The sequence below is a fragment of the Triplophysa rosa genome, linkage group LG21 (genome assembly GCF_024868665.1).
Source record: "Triplophysa rosa linkage group LG21, Trosa_1v2, whole genome shotgun sequence".
NCBI classification, from domain to species: Eukaryota; Metazoa; Chordata; class Actinopteri; order Cypriniformes; family Nemacheilidae; genus Triplophysa; species Triplophysa rosa.
The window spans coordinates 11,773,447-11,790,864 of NC_079910.1; the positions used below are offsets into that span (position 1 = coordinate 11,773,447).

The 17,418-nt window shown below is 37.5% G+C and overlaps 1 protein-coding gene across 3 annotated transcripts in view; it reads left to right on the top strand.

Moving 5' to 3' along the window:
* Positions 1-17,418, top strand: part of LOC130545438 (kelch domain-containing protein 8B-like) — a 93,923-nt gene that overhangs the window by 3,766 nt on the left and 72,739 nt on the right. For 2 of the 3 annotated variants that reach the window (XM_057319932.1, XM_057319930.1), the window contains exon 2: positions 14,899-15,702. In XM_057319932.1, coding sequence (XP_057175915.1) covers positions 15,312-15,702 — 391 coding nt within the window. In that variant the 5' untranslated portion in view covers positions 14,899-15,311. Of the gene's footprint in view, positions 1-14,167; positions 15,703-17,418 lie in introns of those variants that run through there. The other variant, XM_057319929.1, reaches the window with a different exon arrangement.

Below are 17,418 nucleotides of genomic sequence, written 5' to 3' on the forward strand. Positions count from 1 at the left end.
TTTAATTAATTTGCATTAAGCTTCTGCTGCATGGGTGAAGGGGAATAGTTCATAGTCTACAGTATTTTAGCTTTTCATTGAGCCGTAAAACATTTGATGTGAGTCTAGCTAGTTACAATGCTTGAGTGTAATGTCAAAAGCTCTCAAGAGGTTTAAAATAAGGCGCAAATGTGAAAAATTAAAATATAGATTTTTAATTATTCAGATTGTGTTTAATTTTTAAGACAATTTAGATCTGGTCCATTAATTTGATTGGACAAGCAGTTGAGTGCTGACATTTTAGACAACAGCACTGAACAACTGTTTGTGTTACTTTGCTTTGTTGCTTGGCAACACACAATATTATTTTTCTACATTTCAAAACTCTTTTTGTTGGCAGAAAAAATTTACAAACTAACGGGATAAATTAACATCTAACCCCCATATATTACCAAGCTGTGACTATTTGGCCAAATTACAACATCGCTCTTGCTCCTGAGTTATGAGATATTACTTAAATGCACATTCTAAAGGTTAGTTAAAAGTCACTGTCCATTAATCCTCAAATGCACAGGCAGAGGAAACTGAAGATAGTTATGGCTGGCCTGTGATGATTTTATTCTAATTTGTCATTGTTGTTTAAGACCGGGCACTTCCTGTGGCATTCTCTTCTTGTCTAAGAGGGGCCGCCACTGAGAAATGATGCGGTCACAGGTGATGGATGGCCTCTTGGCACAATCACTTATCCAGCGGCCCTTGGGTCCCCTTCACAGTCCATACATCCCACAGAGTGTACAACATTAATTATAGAGTTGTTAATAGCCATCCGGAGAACATGCACGCAGCACACATTAATATGCTCAGAATTTCACACCACCCACTCACACACCAACACGTATACCTATGCACACAGACTGTTTGTTGAAAGGTTGGTTATTTGGCAATGGTGAATTTCAAATGCTTAAAATACAGAGAGAAAGCAGGCATTCTGTCATGCATTTACGAATTGAAACATTTCTATATTCCTCTTGTGCTTTTGCGGGGTACAAAGACCAAAATTTGGTAAACAATGTTTTGATTAATTTGTAAACTGCACAGCTGTTGCAGTGAGATTCGTATAAAGAGCAACATGTCCAAACCCTCTGCTTTTAAGAAGAAATATACTGTCAGTCCATTGCCTTCACAAGATTTTCTGTTCTTGAGGATGAGCATGAATGTGTCTGAGAGAGGAATGTCTTGAGGGGGATATGGAGATAATGTTTTACAGGGAAGCTGGCTTTAATGCTGTGCCTCAATTTGTGCTGATCATTTCCACTAGAATGCAGATTATTGCAGTGGTTATCCTTTTGTCATTGCTTGCCCTTCTCATGACTAAAAAGATTCCTTTAAACTTTAATAAAATTAATGGGTAGGGCTGTCACGATTATGAAATTTGGCTGACGATTAATTGTCTAATAAATCATTGCGATTGGCTATTAATTGTCTGTTTTAGGGCTTTGACGATTATGATGATTAATTGTCTGCGTTTTAGAGCTTTGACGTTGAATTCTCATAAATTTTTTATTAAGCTTTGAAACGACCATATTGTTTTTAATATAAGACTATGTTTTTTTTCTTGGAAATACATCGGAAAAAATTGGGTCATTATATATTTAAGGTTTAGGCTTTTACCTGTCAATAATACAACAGCCAAATACTTGTAAATTAAGTAAATTGATCAGGTGTGAATTGAAGCCGTTAAAATGCTATCAGTCATAGAAATGCTTCTAGTTTGTTTGTTTTTTTCTCACTTGCAAGACTACAATAAAATTGTACTTCTATGTTAATGAAATTTTGGTAGACTGGTTTTCACACTGAGATTATCTTAAATCGATTATTTAATAATCGTGACAGAGCGAAGAATAAACACGCCCCTCTGTCTCGATTTCTTTTGTTCACTCTTTAATTCACACACAGCTTCAAATACAAACCAGCCCTTCTGAAATAAAAACAAGTTTGGGTCGGGTTTAAAAAGAAAGGGGATTCATGAGTAATGTTAAAGGAATCGTTCACCCAAATGCTGTTATTATTTTCTTGCCCTCATGTATTTTCAAACTGGTATAAAGAACGTATAAGAATATAATGGCCAAGGCACTGTAAGCCTAAATCAGAACAAAAGCACACCATTAAAGTACCTTTAAAGGACTCATCGGATGAGCACTTTCAACAAGTTGGTATGATTTATTACGGTCTTCATGAAATGTCTGGAATATATTTTGCTTAAAAACACTCAATGGCTGTGTAAACAAAACCTTTTTTGCCTCGTCAAAAACAGCTATGCTCACAGCAACCCGTTTTGGTGCAGGTCTCTTTTAGTGTTGGCTCAATACCAAAATTTAGCCTTCGGTATGGTACCAGAATCTAATACCGGTAATATGGGTACCACATCGGTACCATAGGTTTAATAACCAGCCCCAAAATAAATTATTTGAAAAAATATTAAGAAGACTGCATGAAACTGCTGTAACTGCTTTAATGCATATTTTATATTATTTTTATATAGCACCATTTTATTTTTACTTTTTATTTTTACTTTTACACTGTATTGCTGAAAAATGCTTTGGTTATATAGACTTATCATCATAATCCCACAAATATGAACAATTAAATTTTGAACAACAATTAAATGTTTCAAGTAGGTCTATTTAACAGTAGCTTTTAAGATGAAAACTGAATGATCAATAAAAATAAAACACTGCACAGTCTTCAACGTATAAAATAAATATGCAATGACTCTAAATAAAGCTACAAAAGTTTCATTTTCTCTTTAATATGTGACACAGATGTATTAGGTTACTGTCACTTTAAGGCAAATTCTTTTTTTGATGCGGATATACATTTAAAACACAACGGTCTGTGCTTATGTGAACCTTTTGTGTTTTTGACATAACATTGTGTGTATCTGACGAAAGAGAACTTCATGATGATTAGTAGAATAACTGAGATGTCTGGAACAGAGATAACATTGTATATCATCGCTGTCGGGCGGAATCCTCGCATCTCCAAAACCATTATTTTTCAGGAAATTAAAAAAACTGCATATTTTTTGAGTTATTAAACATTGTATCGTTAAAGTTGGTATTATACCTTATATTGCTATCATATACTGTTGTGTACCAACATTAACACAACATTTCCCCAAAACCATGTTTAATCGGAGATATGAGGTTTATAACTTGGGAGCAGGGAGATACGAGATTACGCTGTCATTGATAAGAATGGTACGGACACAGACGTCGCTGCTGCCAGCAGTGTTCATCAAAGTCTGCGGTCACATTGAGTCTTTTGACAAGAGACGAGGCTTTAAGAGCTAATGAAAGCTAATGATTGTGGTTACATACATCTTCCTAAACTCTATTTTAAACGTTAGAGCTATGAGTGATGCAATACCAAAATAAAACGTTAAACAGGCTGTCTAATATAGGCGGAAATTAATCTGCACGCAAATAAAGTCGGCGGTCGCGTTGAGCCTCTTGACAAGAGAAAAGGCTTCAATAGTTAACCAAAGCTAACGACTGTGGTTACATACATCTTCCTAAACTCTATTTTAAAGGTTTAAGAACTATAAGTGATGTAATACAAAAAACGATGAGCTGACTAGGATGTCTAACAGGCGGAAATTAGCCGAATCTGCTCGCAAACTTACCTTCGTGGCTCATGGGTTTCCTTCTGCACCGAAGCATTACAGCTATCGATTTTTAACAAAACAGACCTACTCAAATTTATCTAACCTAACTATTTTCACTCGTTATTGTCTAAAAAACTTTCAATCAGGAGACGTAATGCCGAGAAGCTCCCGCGGAGTGAAGAAGAGGTGGAGTTACGAGACTTCACAGACAGTTGAAGTGTCCAATGGAGTTAAGAGATTTGCTCTCAAGCTATTTTCAACACTTTAGATTGGTTATTAATTTGTAAAAATAACAGACCCAGATGGGGACTGACCAATAGCATCGATTTGTGAAAAAATATGAAATTGACCAAATTTGGACATAGGAGGTTTCCGCCCGACAGCGACGATATGCTATGTATGCCGTTGAATGGGGATGTACAGACGCATCGCAGCATGTAGAATATACATTACACTGTAAAACAATCTAAAGATCTCTCAGCAAAAGTAGAAAGAGCCGAATTTGTAATAAATCACTCAGTTTAAATGGTCGCAAAAGTGCTTGTAGAGCGATTCATCTTGTTCTTCTATGTTGCCGGTTCTGCGTCAGTTCTGTGGCATACTGCCGCATAGTGGTGAACTTTGGAACAGCAGTGTTTCAAGTACCGAAATGAGCAAAATTCTGGTATTGAACCGATTGAAATCTAACATGTACCGGTAAATTTCCAGAACCGGTTTTCCTCGCAACCCTAGTCTCTTTAAATGAAAATGAGTTACAGCGCACCCACCCCCCTTCACAACACACGTGTAGTACTGCCATGGCAATGGTTTAGCTTAATTATGTTTCCTGAACTCGTCTGCGGTTAGTTTCATTTTAAACGTCACAAATGATTCGTCTGGAGACTAAAAAATCCGTCACAACAACCAGCGCATCCTGATGCATTCACGTTGTGCGTGTATGCTTGCCTAAAATCTACGGAATGCGTACCTGCAGATCTCAGCGGAATTTTGTGGATTTTAGCGCTTGTCGTTGACAAGTTATAATGTTACGCACACAATGTGAGAGATTTTTCAGCCTAAGCACAAATGATTTGAGATGTTTAAAACGAAACTAACCGCAGTGTTCGCCCCTGTTCATTAGCAAAACAAACAGTTTGCCGCAGCTGAACATATTAACACACATAACGTATTAACATACATACAGCTAAACTCCAAGTGCCCATTTGCCAAATAACATATAAATATAGAGTAAGTTTAACACTGGCTTTTAATGTTCTATTTAGCCCGTGACTGACTTTGCTATCATATGCTAACGTTACCTCCTATATTTACGTTACATGATGTACGTCAATTCAGATTATTGATAAATATTATTTACATCGGCAGCTTTGTCTCTTTCAGTTGGTCTCGATCCCTCTTGAGGAACAACTTTGAAGCTAATCCTACTTGTACTGTCCCAGGTTGATAAAGCACTCCGGCTTGAAGTGATTCGCGCAAACAAGCAGGTTTTTACTTATGGTTTCTGAGGGATTTCCACAAAAAATAAAATAAATCCACTGCTGTTTCTTCCGAGGTTAGGACTACATTGCATGTTGCACGTACACCGCTGTCACTTGTGAAAACAACAATGGCGGCAGCGCCGTGGGTGGCGGTAATATTATAATAAGATCCTGCTTTTACGTCACATCAGGAGCGAAATCTGAACAGCTCGATTTCTCACATGCTTGCATCAAAACAAACTTACTGGGATTTTGTTTTTCACGTTTTCTGGGTTGCTAGATGCACCGGGTCCCAATTATAGCACTAAAAATTTGGATTTTCATCCGATGACTCCTTTAAAGGAGACTTTGTGACCTGTGCAATATTCTGTTATCCAAAGCCATATTGTAGCTTTGTGTGAGAATGAGAAATCTTCTTTTTAACCGTAACTCTCGAGTTTATTCATTCTTCTGAACTTTTAAAATCAGAAAGATTGGTTACCAGATAGGTAAGAGGCAATATTGTTTAGCATAAAAGAATTGCTATTTCTTGTAATGCCAAATTCAAGAACTGGACTGGAATTTAAATCACATTTTCATTTCAGTTCTGGATGAAACACCCTTAAAAGACCTGTACAGTTGTTTTTGTATGAGTTACAGACTCTCCATCAGTTCTTTTAATTAAAGAAACTCTTACTGTCTCTTCAGTCCCTGCACTTCAGAATATCTAATTTCCATGCGTTTTAGAAGAACGGCGTTTAAAAAGACATAAAAATGTCATCCTGAACTTTCAGTAAAAAAGCCAGAAAAGAACACAAAAAAGGAGCTGAAATGGGCCATTTACTCTGTTTTTTGTGAAGTTCTCTAGCTCGAAAGTTTAACAGAGATGGCCATACAGACCTGTCACATTTTATTTCCACTCATTGCTTTTCTCATTTAACCCCCAAACTTTTGAAGAGCCCAAATGATGATGTTTCTCTGGAGGGGAACTCTTGCATGCTAAGTTATAGCAATAGATTTTCAATTGAAATGATGATTACAGTATTCAGCCAATTCTAACGTTCTGGACATGACATTTTCAGTCAAAACTTGAACTACAAATTCTCAGAGAATGTATTAATTACCAATATACTGAATCATCTGTTTATATATGACTAGAGCCCTGATGATAGACTCCAGACATCAGAAAGATATCAGTCTTTGCACAAGTTTTCAAAGAAATAAACATTCATGCGTTATGGATGTGACAAAAAAGGACACGCGTTTTTGGGAGACAACATACTTTTTGTGATTTCTTTGAATTGAAATGTGCAAACAAGAAGCAATAAAACCCAACAGTTAAGGATGGAAAGGCTCTTCGTAGACCACAAAATAGTTATTTTAATTATCATATCCCCATTTATGAGGAATATGGACAGTTACGTATGGGACAATTCACTTTCCTGACTATGGAGAATTAAGTTTTAAAAAACAAAAAAGTGCTTTAAAAACTTTTTTTAAAAGACTTCACATCGGTATTTAAACCACCATCTATTGACATCTGACCTATCAGTAAGGTGAAAACCTTTGCTTCATCTTAAGGTTGACATTTGCATGGAATTGCCCATTCCAAAACACAGAAGAACACAGCCAAAACACAAACAGTCTTTTTACTTTATGAACTCAGTAAACTCTTTTTTTATTTTGCTCTTTTTGTTTGGCCCAATTTCTCTTATTTTAAGAGTTAGACTGTGGGGTCGGAGGGGATCAGGTGATGTAAGAGAGATAATGGGGCATATCTCTGTGTGGTGGGACAGTAAGATGAATGTGTTGCGTGGACCCGAGGGCAGGCATTAGAATAACCTCTTCTGTCTTCTCGGCGAGACAGTGTGTTCTCTTTGCATAAATTTCCTGTGTAATCATTACTTACTATTGTAGTGAAATGCATAATGCAGTTAAGAGATAATGATAGGTTTTGCAGGCTGTTAAGAGATGATGCCTTGGAATTGTGTAAATCTGGGTCCTCTGATGCGAGATTGTCGCGTAAATGAAACGTTTCGAGTGCCACATTATTGGGTGTATTTTAGGGTAATGCATTTGAGTTTGAAAATGTGTGTATGGGTCAAACCTCAACGACAAAAGTTTTGTGTGATAGTTTAGAGATAGAATAGAGCCGATAGTTAATGGAAAGTAAACATGGTTGTGTGTTTGTGTGTGTACACTGATGTTATCTATTGGTGGTGGTAAAGATGTTGTGCTGTGAGGCAGTAAATCGTTTGATTTGTCGATTCAACAAGGGAATCTTAGAATTAGTGCTGTCAATCAATTAAAGAAGTGAATCTGATTAATCACACATTTTTTCTATGATTAATCACAATTAATCGCACATAACATTAATGTTTTTAAATATACTTTTACATTCTAATAATATCACATTTAAACTCCAAATGAATGTAGAAACGAGATTTATTTAACAACATCATTTTATGAATGAAAGCCAACATTCTGATATTAGTACTGCAACTAATGTCTCCATTAAATTGATTATTTTCTCTTTATTTTAACATTAATTATAGCCGTTCAACATTGAAGTACAGTATAATTGAGAGCTTTCATGTCGAACAGGTAGGAAATATACAGAAATTGAATTAAGTTCTCAATCACTTAAACATACAAACAGTCTTAAATGCTAAATACTAAATTAAATACAGAATTAAAGCTACAAAACACTTTTAAATTCTTCTTTTCTTTTGTTCTTTGATTAACATCAGTGACAGGAGTCACAGCAGCAGGTTTAAGAATGCGTCCCCTTTAAAAGTTGCTGCTCTACGCAAATCTAACGCCCTTTCCGATTTTCACAACTCTTTGCATAAAAAACAAACTCTTTGCATTCATTTTATTTAACGCGTTTAAATCTGTGCTTACGAAAATGCTAGACAAAATAGGCTTTCTGGCATAATCTTGTGTGTTTTTGTTCATTCAAGCTCAAAAGAGAACTTAATAGCCTACTGGTGCCCTGTCTGACAGAGATTCATTGACGCAGCCTTTAGCCTGTGACTGTCTGTATACACCAGACAGGACCGCTGTCACGTTGCGTTGTGCCGCATCCCACAGCTAGAAGCTGTCTATCTACACTTAAATGGTTTAAAGGCCTTTACATAAATAAGAGCGTGATTATATAATGTAATGCTAGACAAAGGATGACAAAATAAACAGATGCTGCGTTAATTGCGTTAAATATTTTAACGCATTAATCTGAAAAAATGAATCGCATGCGTTAACACATTAACGTTGACAGCCCTACTTACAGTAGAATATATTGTGTTACACACACACAAAGTCATATTCTGTGATATGTACAAATTCTCTGCCATCACACACTGAATGTATATCTCCAGGCTGTTATATATACATTTCTGTGCATACATATCCCCAGGCTGTTATATCCACATCTTGTTTATTTTGTGCTGTTTATCTCATTTCCCCCTGCCGCCTGCACCTCTGTTGCCTTCCAGTTTACTTTTTCGTGGTGGATAAATTAAGATAAAATAATCGTTGTAGTGGTTGTTTATGTACCGTAGGAAGGTATTTGTATGAACAACACTGGTCCTGAAGCACTTATTGCTTAATTTTTTCACATTATTACGTCTTAAAGATGTCCATTTAAAGGGGTCATATGACACGGCTAAAACGAGTATTATCGTTTGTTTTAGATGTAATGCAATGTGTATACACGATTTAAGTTTAAAAAACGCTGTATTTCCCACATACCGTGCATGTTTGTATCTCCTCTTTGCCCCGCCTCTCTGAAACGCGCTGATTTTTTACAAAGCTCATCGCTCTGAAAAGCGAGGAGTGCTGTGATTTGGAACATCAGGTTTTAAAGCAATTGTACTGACAGGTGCGGCCACCTTATTTGCGTATACATTTGGGCGGTCTTAGTCAAATCATACCACGAACTGACGTAGATTTGTGGGGGTGTGGTTACATGAGGCGTTTCAAGCAGGTCTGGGTGAGCATTCGCTTTTAGATAGAATGCATCTTTTGTTCCCACACTTTCATTTTTGCGATTTTACGTGTCTAATACATGCATGGGCAACTTATAACACACCAAAGACACAGAAAAAACGTATTTGCTCCATATGACCCCTTTAACCGAACGACTTTTGTATGACATGTAATCTGTAAATGCGGCAAGAACTGTTTATTCCTTAATCAAATTGCCTGAGAAATGTAAGCATGAAAACATGCGATATATACGGGAGTTTTTGCAAAATTTATGTTTTTACATTTTCAATTTAGAATTTCAGTATGCGTAATTTGAAAGGTAATGGAAACGCAGCTATTGAAAAGCTTTGTGTTTGGCACAACGACCAAAGAAAGATGTCTATTTAATAGGGGTGTAACGGTTCAAATTACTCACGGTTCGGTTTGTGTCACGGTTTTAGGGTCACGGTTTCGGTTCGGTTCGGTTCGGTTCGGTTTGTGCTATGTTCAGGGAAAGGGCTAGAAGTAACAGCACCAATAAAACAACAGAGCAAAGCAGAAAATAAAATAAGATACTGTATATATACCTTTTAAGGTAGAAATGGATTAAAGTAATCAAATAAAACATAACATTGCATATGTACAAATTAAATAAAGACGAATCATAATTGAAGTTACAGAAGCTATTGAGTCACAAGCAGTGAGTGATTTCCTTGACTTTTAACAGATAGCAGGAATATGCAGCTGGGCAATTCCAACGTTATGGACGTGACATTTTGCGTTATGGACGTGACATAAAAATGCTCAGAGAATGAATTTGTTACAAATATATTCAACCATCTGTTTATATTTTACTAAACCCTTGTTGATAGAGTCTAAACATAAAAAATGTCAGTCTATGAACAAATTTTCTATTTTAAAAAATGGAAATAAACACGCGTTATGGATGTGACAAAAAAAGGACGCGTTTTTTGGGAGACGACAAACTTTATAGGATTTCTGTGAAATAAAATGAACAATCCTGAAGCAATAGTACCCAATTAATGGAGAAGGGATCCCTCTTTATAGAACATGAAATAGTTATTTTATTTTATTTTATTTTCATGTGTGCATTTATGAGGAATATGTAGCGTTATGGATGTGACAATCCTGAAAATGACACTTACCTGACTTTGCGAAATCATGCACTAAAAATGAAACAAATGCTTTACAAATTTGAAGAGAGATCTCACATGGGTATTTGAACCACCAAATGTTAATATCTGTGCTGTTACCAAAGTAAAAACCGCTGGTAAAAACTTTTTCATGGTAAGGTTGACATTTTCACGGAATTGCCCAGCTGTCGCTTTAAGAGGAATGAAACCGATCCAGTACACTGATACTGTACACATGCGTTGTTTTTCGTCTGTTTCGTCCGTTCACTTAAGACATAGCCTACTATGTTTGTTAAGATACTCGACAAGAGGGGCACGTTGACCTACTTCGTGTGTGAATCTGTCCGTTTAAGCACTTCAAAGACAACTCAATATTTGCGCCATGTCTCGAGACTTTCCCTATGCGCTTCGGATCTTCTCACAGCGTGCAAGCGAGTTTTCTTCTGCATCATCTGGCACTTAAATGTTTAAATGGTCAAGGCTTGAATGAGTGTAGTTTAAACAGCAACATGTGCTGTTCAGGTCTCACCTGCACTCGCGCGCTCACAACACCCGGGTGATGAAAGCATAAATGACTGGTCATATTACAGCATACGTCAATCCTATTGAAATTTGTCTACGTTATTTGATTTGTTGTAGGTATTAAATGTGTATCCATCGACAAACTGTCGAACTTTGTCAGTCTGTTTTATGCATTATAATTTCTAACGAACCATATTATAAATGCGTCGTCAGATTTAAGATGAACCGCGTGCCGAACCGTTGGTGGAGAACTGTGTGGTTCAATTTTTTACCGAGAACCGTTACACCCCTACTATTTAATATGTTTTTATAGACCAACAATTAAAAAATGATAGAAGAACTCTGATGCATTCAATATACATTTTCATGCCTTTAAGCATGTGTGTGTGTTTGTGAGTTTCTTGTAACCTTGATTCTCTTTTGAACACACCCTGTATGGTCTCCAGTGCCCCCTGCCAGCTCAGCTCCCTTATCCAGGGAAGCTCTTAAGCAGAAGTAATCAGGTTTTTGTGCTGTAGGCCAAACGCCTGAGAAGCGCGGGGGCTCTTGTGATAGATGACTGTCAATAGGAGGTAAAAGAAGAGCTTGACATGAGAGGCTGGTGAAGAATGGAAATGAGGGAAGAGAACCGTACACTGTGTGACTGGACCGACTGTAAATGATGGCAGGCACGAAACATTCAGATTGAGGAGGGTTGATGGGAACAGATTAAATAGACATGACTTGGATCAAGTTTAAAATTGCAGGATTAAGGCTGATCAGCATGTTAAATGTTATCTAGAGCTCAGGCGCAAATCAAACTGCCACGGCTGATGACTGCAACCCATCTTTAAGAGGGACTTATGCCTCGGTGATTTACTACAAACTGAACCGGAAGCCTTATGAACTAGCCGTAAAGCCTTTACAGTATACTCATTTTGTTTATAAGAACATTCTGTCTTTTCAGTAAGTATTATGTTGATCAGGGATTAGGATGTTTTTTCAGTTGTTTTAGTCTTAGGGTTTGACTCTTGTGCTGCTTAGCAATTCAAATTCATTTAATTATTTAAGCATCATAATGAATTCAACTGCTTCCATTGGATTTCCCACAGGTTCACATTCTCCAGTGCATAACAGGTGTCAATCATTCCACTGTATGTCTGTCCATTAGTCTGTCTGTTGTGACCGTAATAACTGATTGGGCATTTAAAGGGATAGCTCACCCAAAAATGAAAATTCTTTCTTCATTTACTCACCTTCATGTCATTTCAAACCTGTATGACTTTCTTCTTCAAAATACAAAAGATTATATTTTTAAGAATGTTAGTAACAAAACAACTTTAGAACCCATTGATTTCTGTTGTATGGACTCAAAACCACAGAGACATTTCTCAAAGTATCTTCTATTACACAGCAAAAAGTTTTGAATGACATGAGGGTGAATAATGATGACAGAATGTTTGTTTGAATCTCATTAATTCTAAAAGCACACTTATCCAAAAATACAAAGTTAGGTTTTAAATGATGTAACATTCATTATGATGAATTTGTGGTTCCTTTGGTAGGATATGTGTGTTAACTGGTGAGTAACGGACTTAACACATCAAAGTGCAAAGTGTTTTTTAATATTTGATAAGTTTAAATTAAATATTAAAATAATATTTTTTATTTATTTTTCTCTCTTATTCATAAAATTTTAAGTAAGCCTTGCAGTCCATTTCAAACATGAAGATATTTTGAAGAATGTTGGTAACTAGCCACCATTGACTTGCATTGGTTTTGTGTACTACATACAATAGAAGTGAATGAGGGCCAGTGCTGTTCAGTTACCATCTTTTTTCAAAATATCTAATTTTGAGTTCTGCGGAAGAAAGAAAGTCATACAGGTTTGAAATGACAAGAGGATGAGTATGTGATGACAGAATTTTCTATCACTTTAAGATCTCTGGTTTCACCAAGCGCATAGTATGTAAATCTATATTGTGCTTATTAATTTTAAGAATCAAAACATACATTTCTTAAACTAAATGGTATATGTGTTCTTGCTGGAAAAAAAATCTTAAAAATGGTTGTTAAGTTGCTGTTTGCTGTTTGTAGAGGGTACTTGTCAGCTTGGTCAGAGAGGAGACCACTTAAATCACCTATATACCTGCTTACCTCAGCCAAGATGTAACAGTGGTCAAGAAATCAAGATATTAGAGAATTCAGACATAGCAAAACAAGCTATTCAGCACACAAACTGCTTTTACCTTACTGTATTTTTTCTGTGCGGTCATTCTTGTTAGGGCTGTACGTGTGAATACAGTTAGTGTGAAGAGGGCACTGTCGAATTTTCTCCCCGTGAGCAGACACTTCATAGAAAATCAATTTTTTAGGTTAGGACACCATTACCGCCGGGTTCAAAAAGCTTTTTTTAAACATAACACAGGTGAAATCGTTCACTGAGGATGAAAAATATTCTGAGGCTTGGCAACGTCTGTATTTTTATCATGCAAGTTTTCTTATGTGTTGCATTTTTACGCTTATGGTTTAGTTGTCATCTGCATTTTGGCCTCAGCAAGAATCTTTATGCAAAACATGATTTTTCTGCATAATTGGGCAGATAGGAGTCAGTCCAAAAACACAACATAAACATCTGTCTTCTCCTCTCCCTGGCTCTCTCTTTATCTCTATATTCAACTGTCTTCATCATTCTTTATAGTATCTAGTTTAATCATTTTCACTTCCTCTGTCTTTTTCTAGGCATTGCAAACAGGAGCCGTTTATTTCCCTGTTTCTTTGGAAAACATATCGCAGTGACATCATTGTGAAGTAACCACATTTCCCACAGTTCCCGGAAGACATTTCTCCCCCTTTTCTATGTGGAATAATGCCAGAGGAATAGATAAGAAATGGGAATTAAAACTTTGGACAACAGGGATCGCTAATAAAACATTTCTCATCGTGTATCTAGATGCTACAGTTCCAAGGAGGTTTAAGCATCCCTATTTTCCCTATATATGGAGTTAAGCCTGTGAACTAGACGCTGGCCATCAAGGTTCATTCAAATACAGAACGTTAACTACTAAACCCAAAGACATGCTGATGGTTTCAGATGATCAGGACTGAATCAGAAATCTCATATCAGACACTCCTGGATGTTTTTTTCTAGTCTGTCGGAGGCTGGGTTTTATAGCAAGTGGCTTGGATTCAACATCAGCAGCATTTAATTATACAGTCGAAGCTTTTTAGACAGAGCAGGCAACATGTCTACATCTGGAGATATGCTGATACTCAAACTCTTTTAAGCTCTAATCTTTTCTTCAGTTTTTCCAGACTGCTGCTTTGTTCTTATTTTATTCAAATGAACTATACTGATACTTTTAGCTAATGAACCAAAATAAGCCAAATGTTTGGTAGCTAAACTTTTTTTGCATAGAACTGTCGGTTACATTATTGGAACGAGAACAGAAGCAGTTCATCGCAAATGAACAAAATGAGTTCATTCTTATAAGTTGATTCATTAGTTGATCAATTATTTTATTTACTTAGATCTTTTTTTGATAACCAGCTAGTTAACTCCGACCACTCCTGAACCAAAACAGTGATATACAACGTCATGATCCAATCTGTAGCCGTACAAATCTCTCTTTCTTCCACTCGTTCTCTTTTCCACTCATTTTATCCTTTCTATCCACGCTTTCGCCCCTGAGGAGCCCCTTTCTTTCACACTCGAGCACGTTTTTGAGGGTAACATCTCGAACCTTTTCTGTTTTTTCTCCTCTCTCTTTCCCAGTATGATGACCCAATCGTACACTCCATTATAATGAAGCCTTTAATTAATGATGCGCAGGTCCAAATGAAACTGCTTCAGTGACTGTACGGGACTCTGGGTCCCTGCAGATGCACTGACCTTTTGGAGAGGGCCAGACTGCTGCTCTATGAACATCACCGGCCTGCCACCTTTACACACACACGAAATCCATGTTAACTGTGAGCACCCGGCAGCAATAGTGATTGGTAAATGTCAGCGCTCTGCCCATTGAATCGTATGGTTTGTCTGAATTAGTGTTTGGGATCTTTGTCCATCACAAAGGATCAGATCAGGTCAAGCTAACATCAGCCTTCAGCAAACGCTTCTTTTGGATCTGTGGGATTATAATGTGTTTTATTTCTTTCTTCCTCTCTGTATCAGGTTCGAGGGTCATACTGACACATTTGGCAGCACTACACAGAATCCAGAATCTTGGAAAATTTAAGGAGATTTTTTTTGTGTGTTGAAGTTGAATTGCCTGAGTTCTTTTACAACAACGGAAAGTGGAAAATGATGAAAGACATTTAAAGAGCTGGATGCACCTTTCAAAACAAGCAACAAATATAAATAAATCATCAAGAGGGAGTGAGGGCTAGTTCTTCACGACGAAGGAAACGCTTTATCCCACCTGCTGTCTCAGAGTGAAAGAGAGCCGAGGTCTGTGGCAGACTGACAGTTGCACACTCTCTGGCTCTCAAGCTTGGCGGTTTGTTTATGTATTTGCCTTGTTTTTTGCGTTCCTCGCCCCCCTGTGCCCGTGTCATGCTCTGTTGCCGGCGTGCCATCCTGGAGCCATGCCCGTCCCAGAGATGGCTTTGAGCCCGGTGAAGTCGCTGTACTGGGAGGTGTTCCCCCCCATGGCCACGCACAGGGTGTACTGCACGCCCGTGCTATGGGCCGGACGTCTGTATGTGCTGGGGGGCTGCAGCGAGAATGGCCTGCCTCTGGACTCGGCTGAGGTGCTGGATCTGGAGAGCCAGAGATGGTGCGAGCTGCCCCCTCTGCCCACCGCCCGGGCGGGGGCGTCTGCAGTTGCGGTGGGAGATCAGCTGATGGTCATGGGGGGCATGGATGCACAGCAGAGCCCCCTGGCTTCGGTAGAAGTGTATCACCCCGATGAAGGCAAATGGGAGAGGAAGACAGGACTGGGGCAGGCCTCCATGGGCATCACCATATTGGAGAAAGGTAAGAATAGTGGTGTTCTTTATTTTGATTAGTGTGAATGAATTTCCACTGCGCTTTGCAATTGTTTGGTTCTCAGAGCAACAGTGTGGACAGGCACGAGACTGTAATTGGGGGAAACAGCAGTCAGTTCATCTCTCTACTGCTTCCTGTCAGAGCACAATTAGCCGTGTAATCTGGGATGCTGTTATCTTTGCTACAATCGCCGTGGTCGTATTGAATTCCTCTCGTACTCTGTCCCTCTGTAGCGCTCTGGATATAGCAGCGTTGAATCAAGGCATCAGTCATGCTTTACTGTCACACAAAGAAAGAGAAAACTCTGTTGTCTGGTGTAGGTGCAGGTGACAGTTTATCCCGTTTGAGACTGCGAGGAGTTTATTCAAAGAGGCTTTCCTCTGTCAAGTCGCGTTTCACCAGCTGAGACTGATTCAGACCGAGATTCGTCAGGCCAGCTGAAACAGAAGCCATATTTGGATTCATTGTACACCAGAGAGCTCAGCTGCCTGTGGCTCTTTCACAGAATTATTATATTATCTGTCTGCTCGTGGAGCTGGATCAGCGGGGAGTTTGTCATTAGCATGTGAGTTGATGTAGACCTTTGCTGTAAAATAATAATATTGAGACAGGGTGCCTAGGAGAAGGTTTATGAAATTGATTCATTTATCACATTCACTTTGTTGATTTTGCGTCTTTGCATACAAATTTGTTAGAGCATTTGCATTTGAACCTATTCTGGATATAGAGTGTGTATGACTTTCTTTTGCAGAACACAAAAGAATATATTTTTAAGAATGTTGGTAACCAAACAACATTGGCCCCCATTGACTTCCATTGTGTGGACATAAATCCACTGAGACATTTCTCAAAATATCTTCTTATGTGTTCCACAGTGTCATATTACCGATGTCCTTCTGAAACCTTGCATCGCCACATTTCAAGATATTTTTTGCCTTAAATAATGTTGGTCCCTAGATTAGCAAACATCTAACCTGTAAAAAGTATTAAAAAGTGTTTGTCAACTTTGACAGCACAGTATTTGAAGAGTTTATTTGCAAAAACAGATAACTCTGTTAACTACGTTTTTTTATTATGTTATCATGTTTTTATTTTATTGTGTTAGTTGTTATTATTACTTAATCAAAACAACCTAATTACATTTTGATTGATATTACTTGGAATACACAATAAAAACAAAAATATATATATTTTTAAATTTTTTAAAACATAATTATCTGTTTTTGCAAATGAACTCTTCATTTAATCATGTTAAAAGTACAATGTCTTTTCCATTTCCTAAACAACTGTGAATTTGGACATAGACAAGGTTTCGGAAAGACGGCAAAAATATATCAGTTTTGAATAACACAAAGGTGAATAAATTATGACAGAATTTTTATTTTTGGGCAAACTATCCATTTAAATATTATAAGACTGGAGATTTGTGCAACAAAACTTGTTGGTGCCTTTTTTAATCTCTCTGCCACATTTAGACAATTTTGGTACTGTATCTTTAAGACTCATTGTAAATCCGTTCTGCTATGGAGAGGATCAGAGATGATGTATTTTTGTAGGCTAACCCGGAAGTAAGTGCCGTGCTGGTTCCCTCGAACGAAAGCCTATGCATTTTTCCCATAGACTTTTGGAAGATTGCAAAAAATAATCTCTGTGATTAACAAAGGTTTATGATGTTTATAAATTTTGTCTATCAAGGTAATCTTT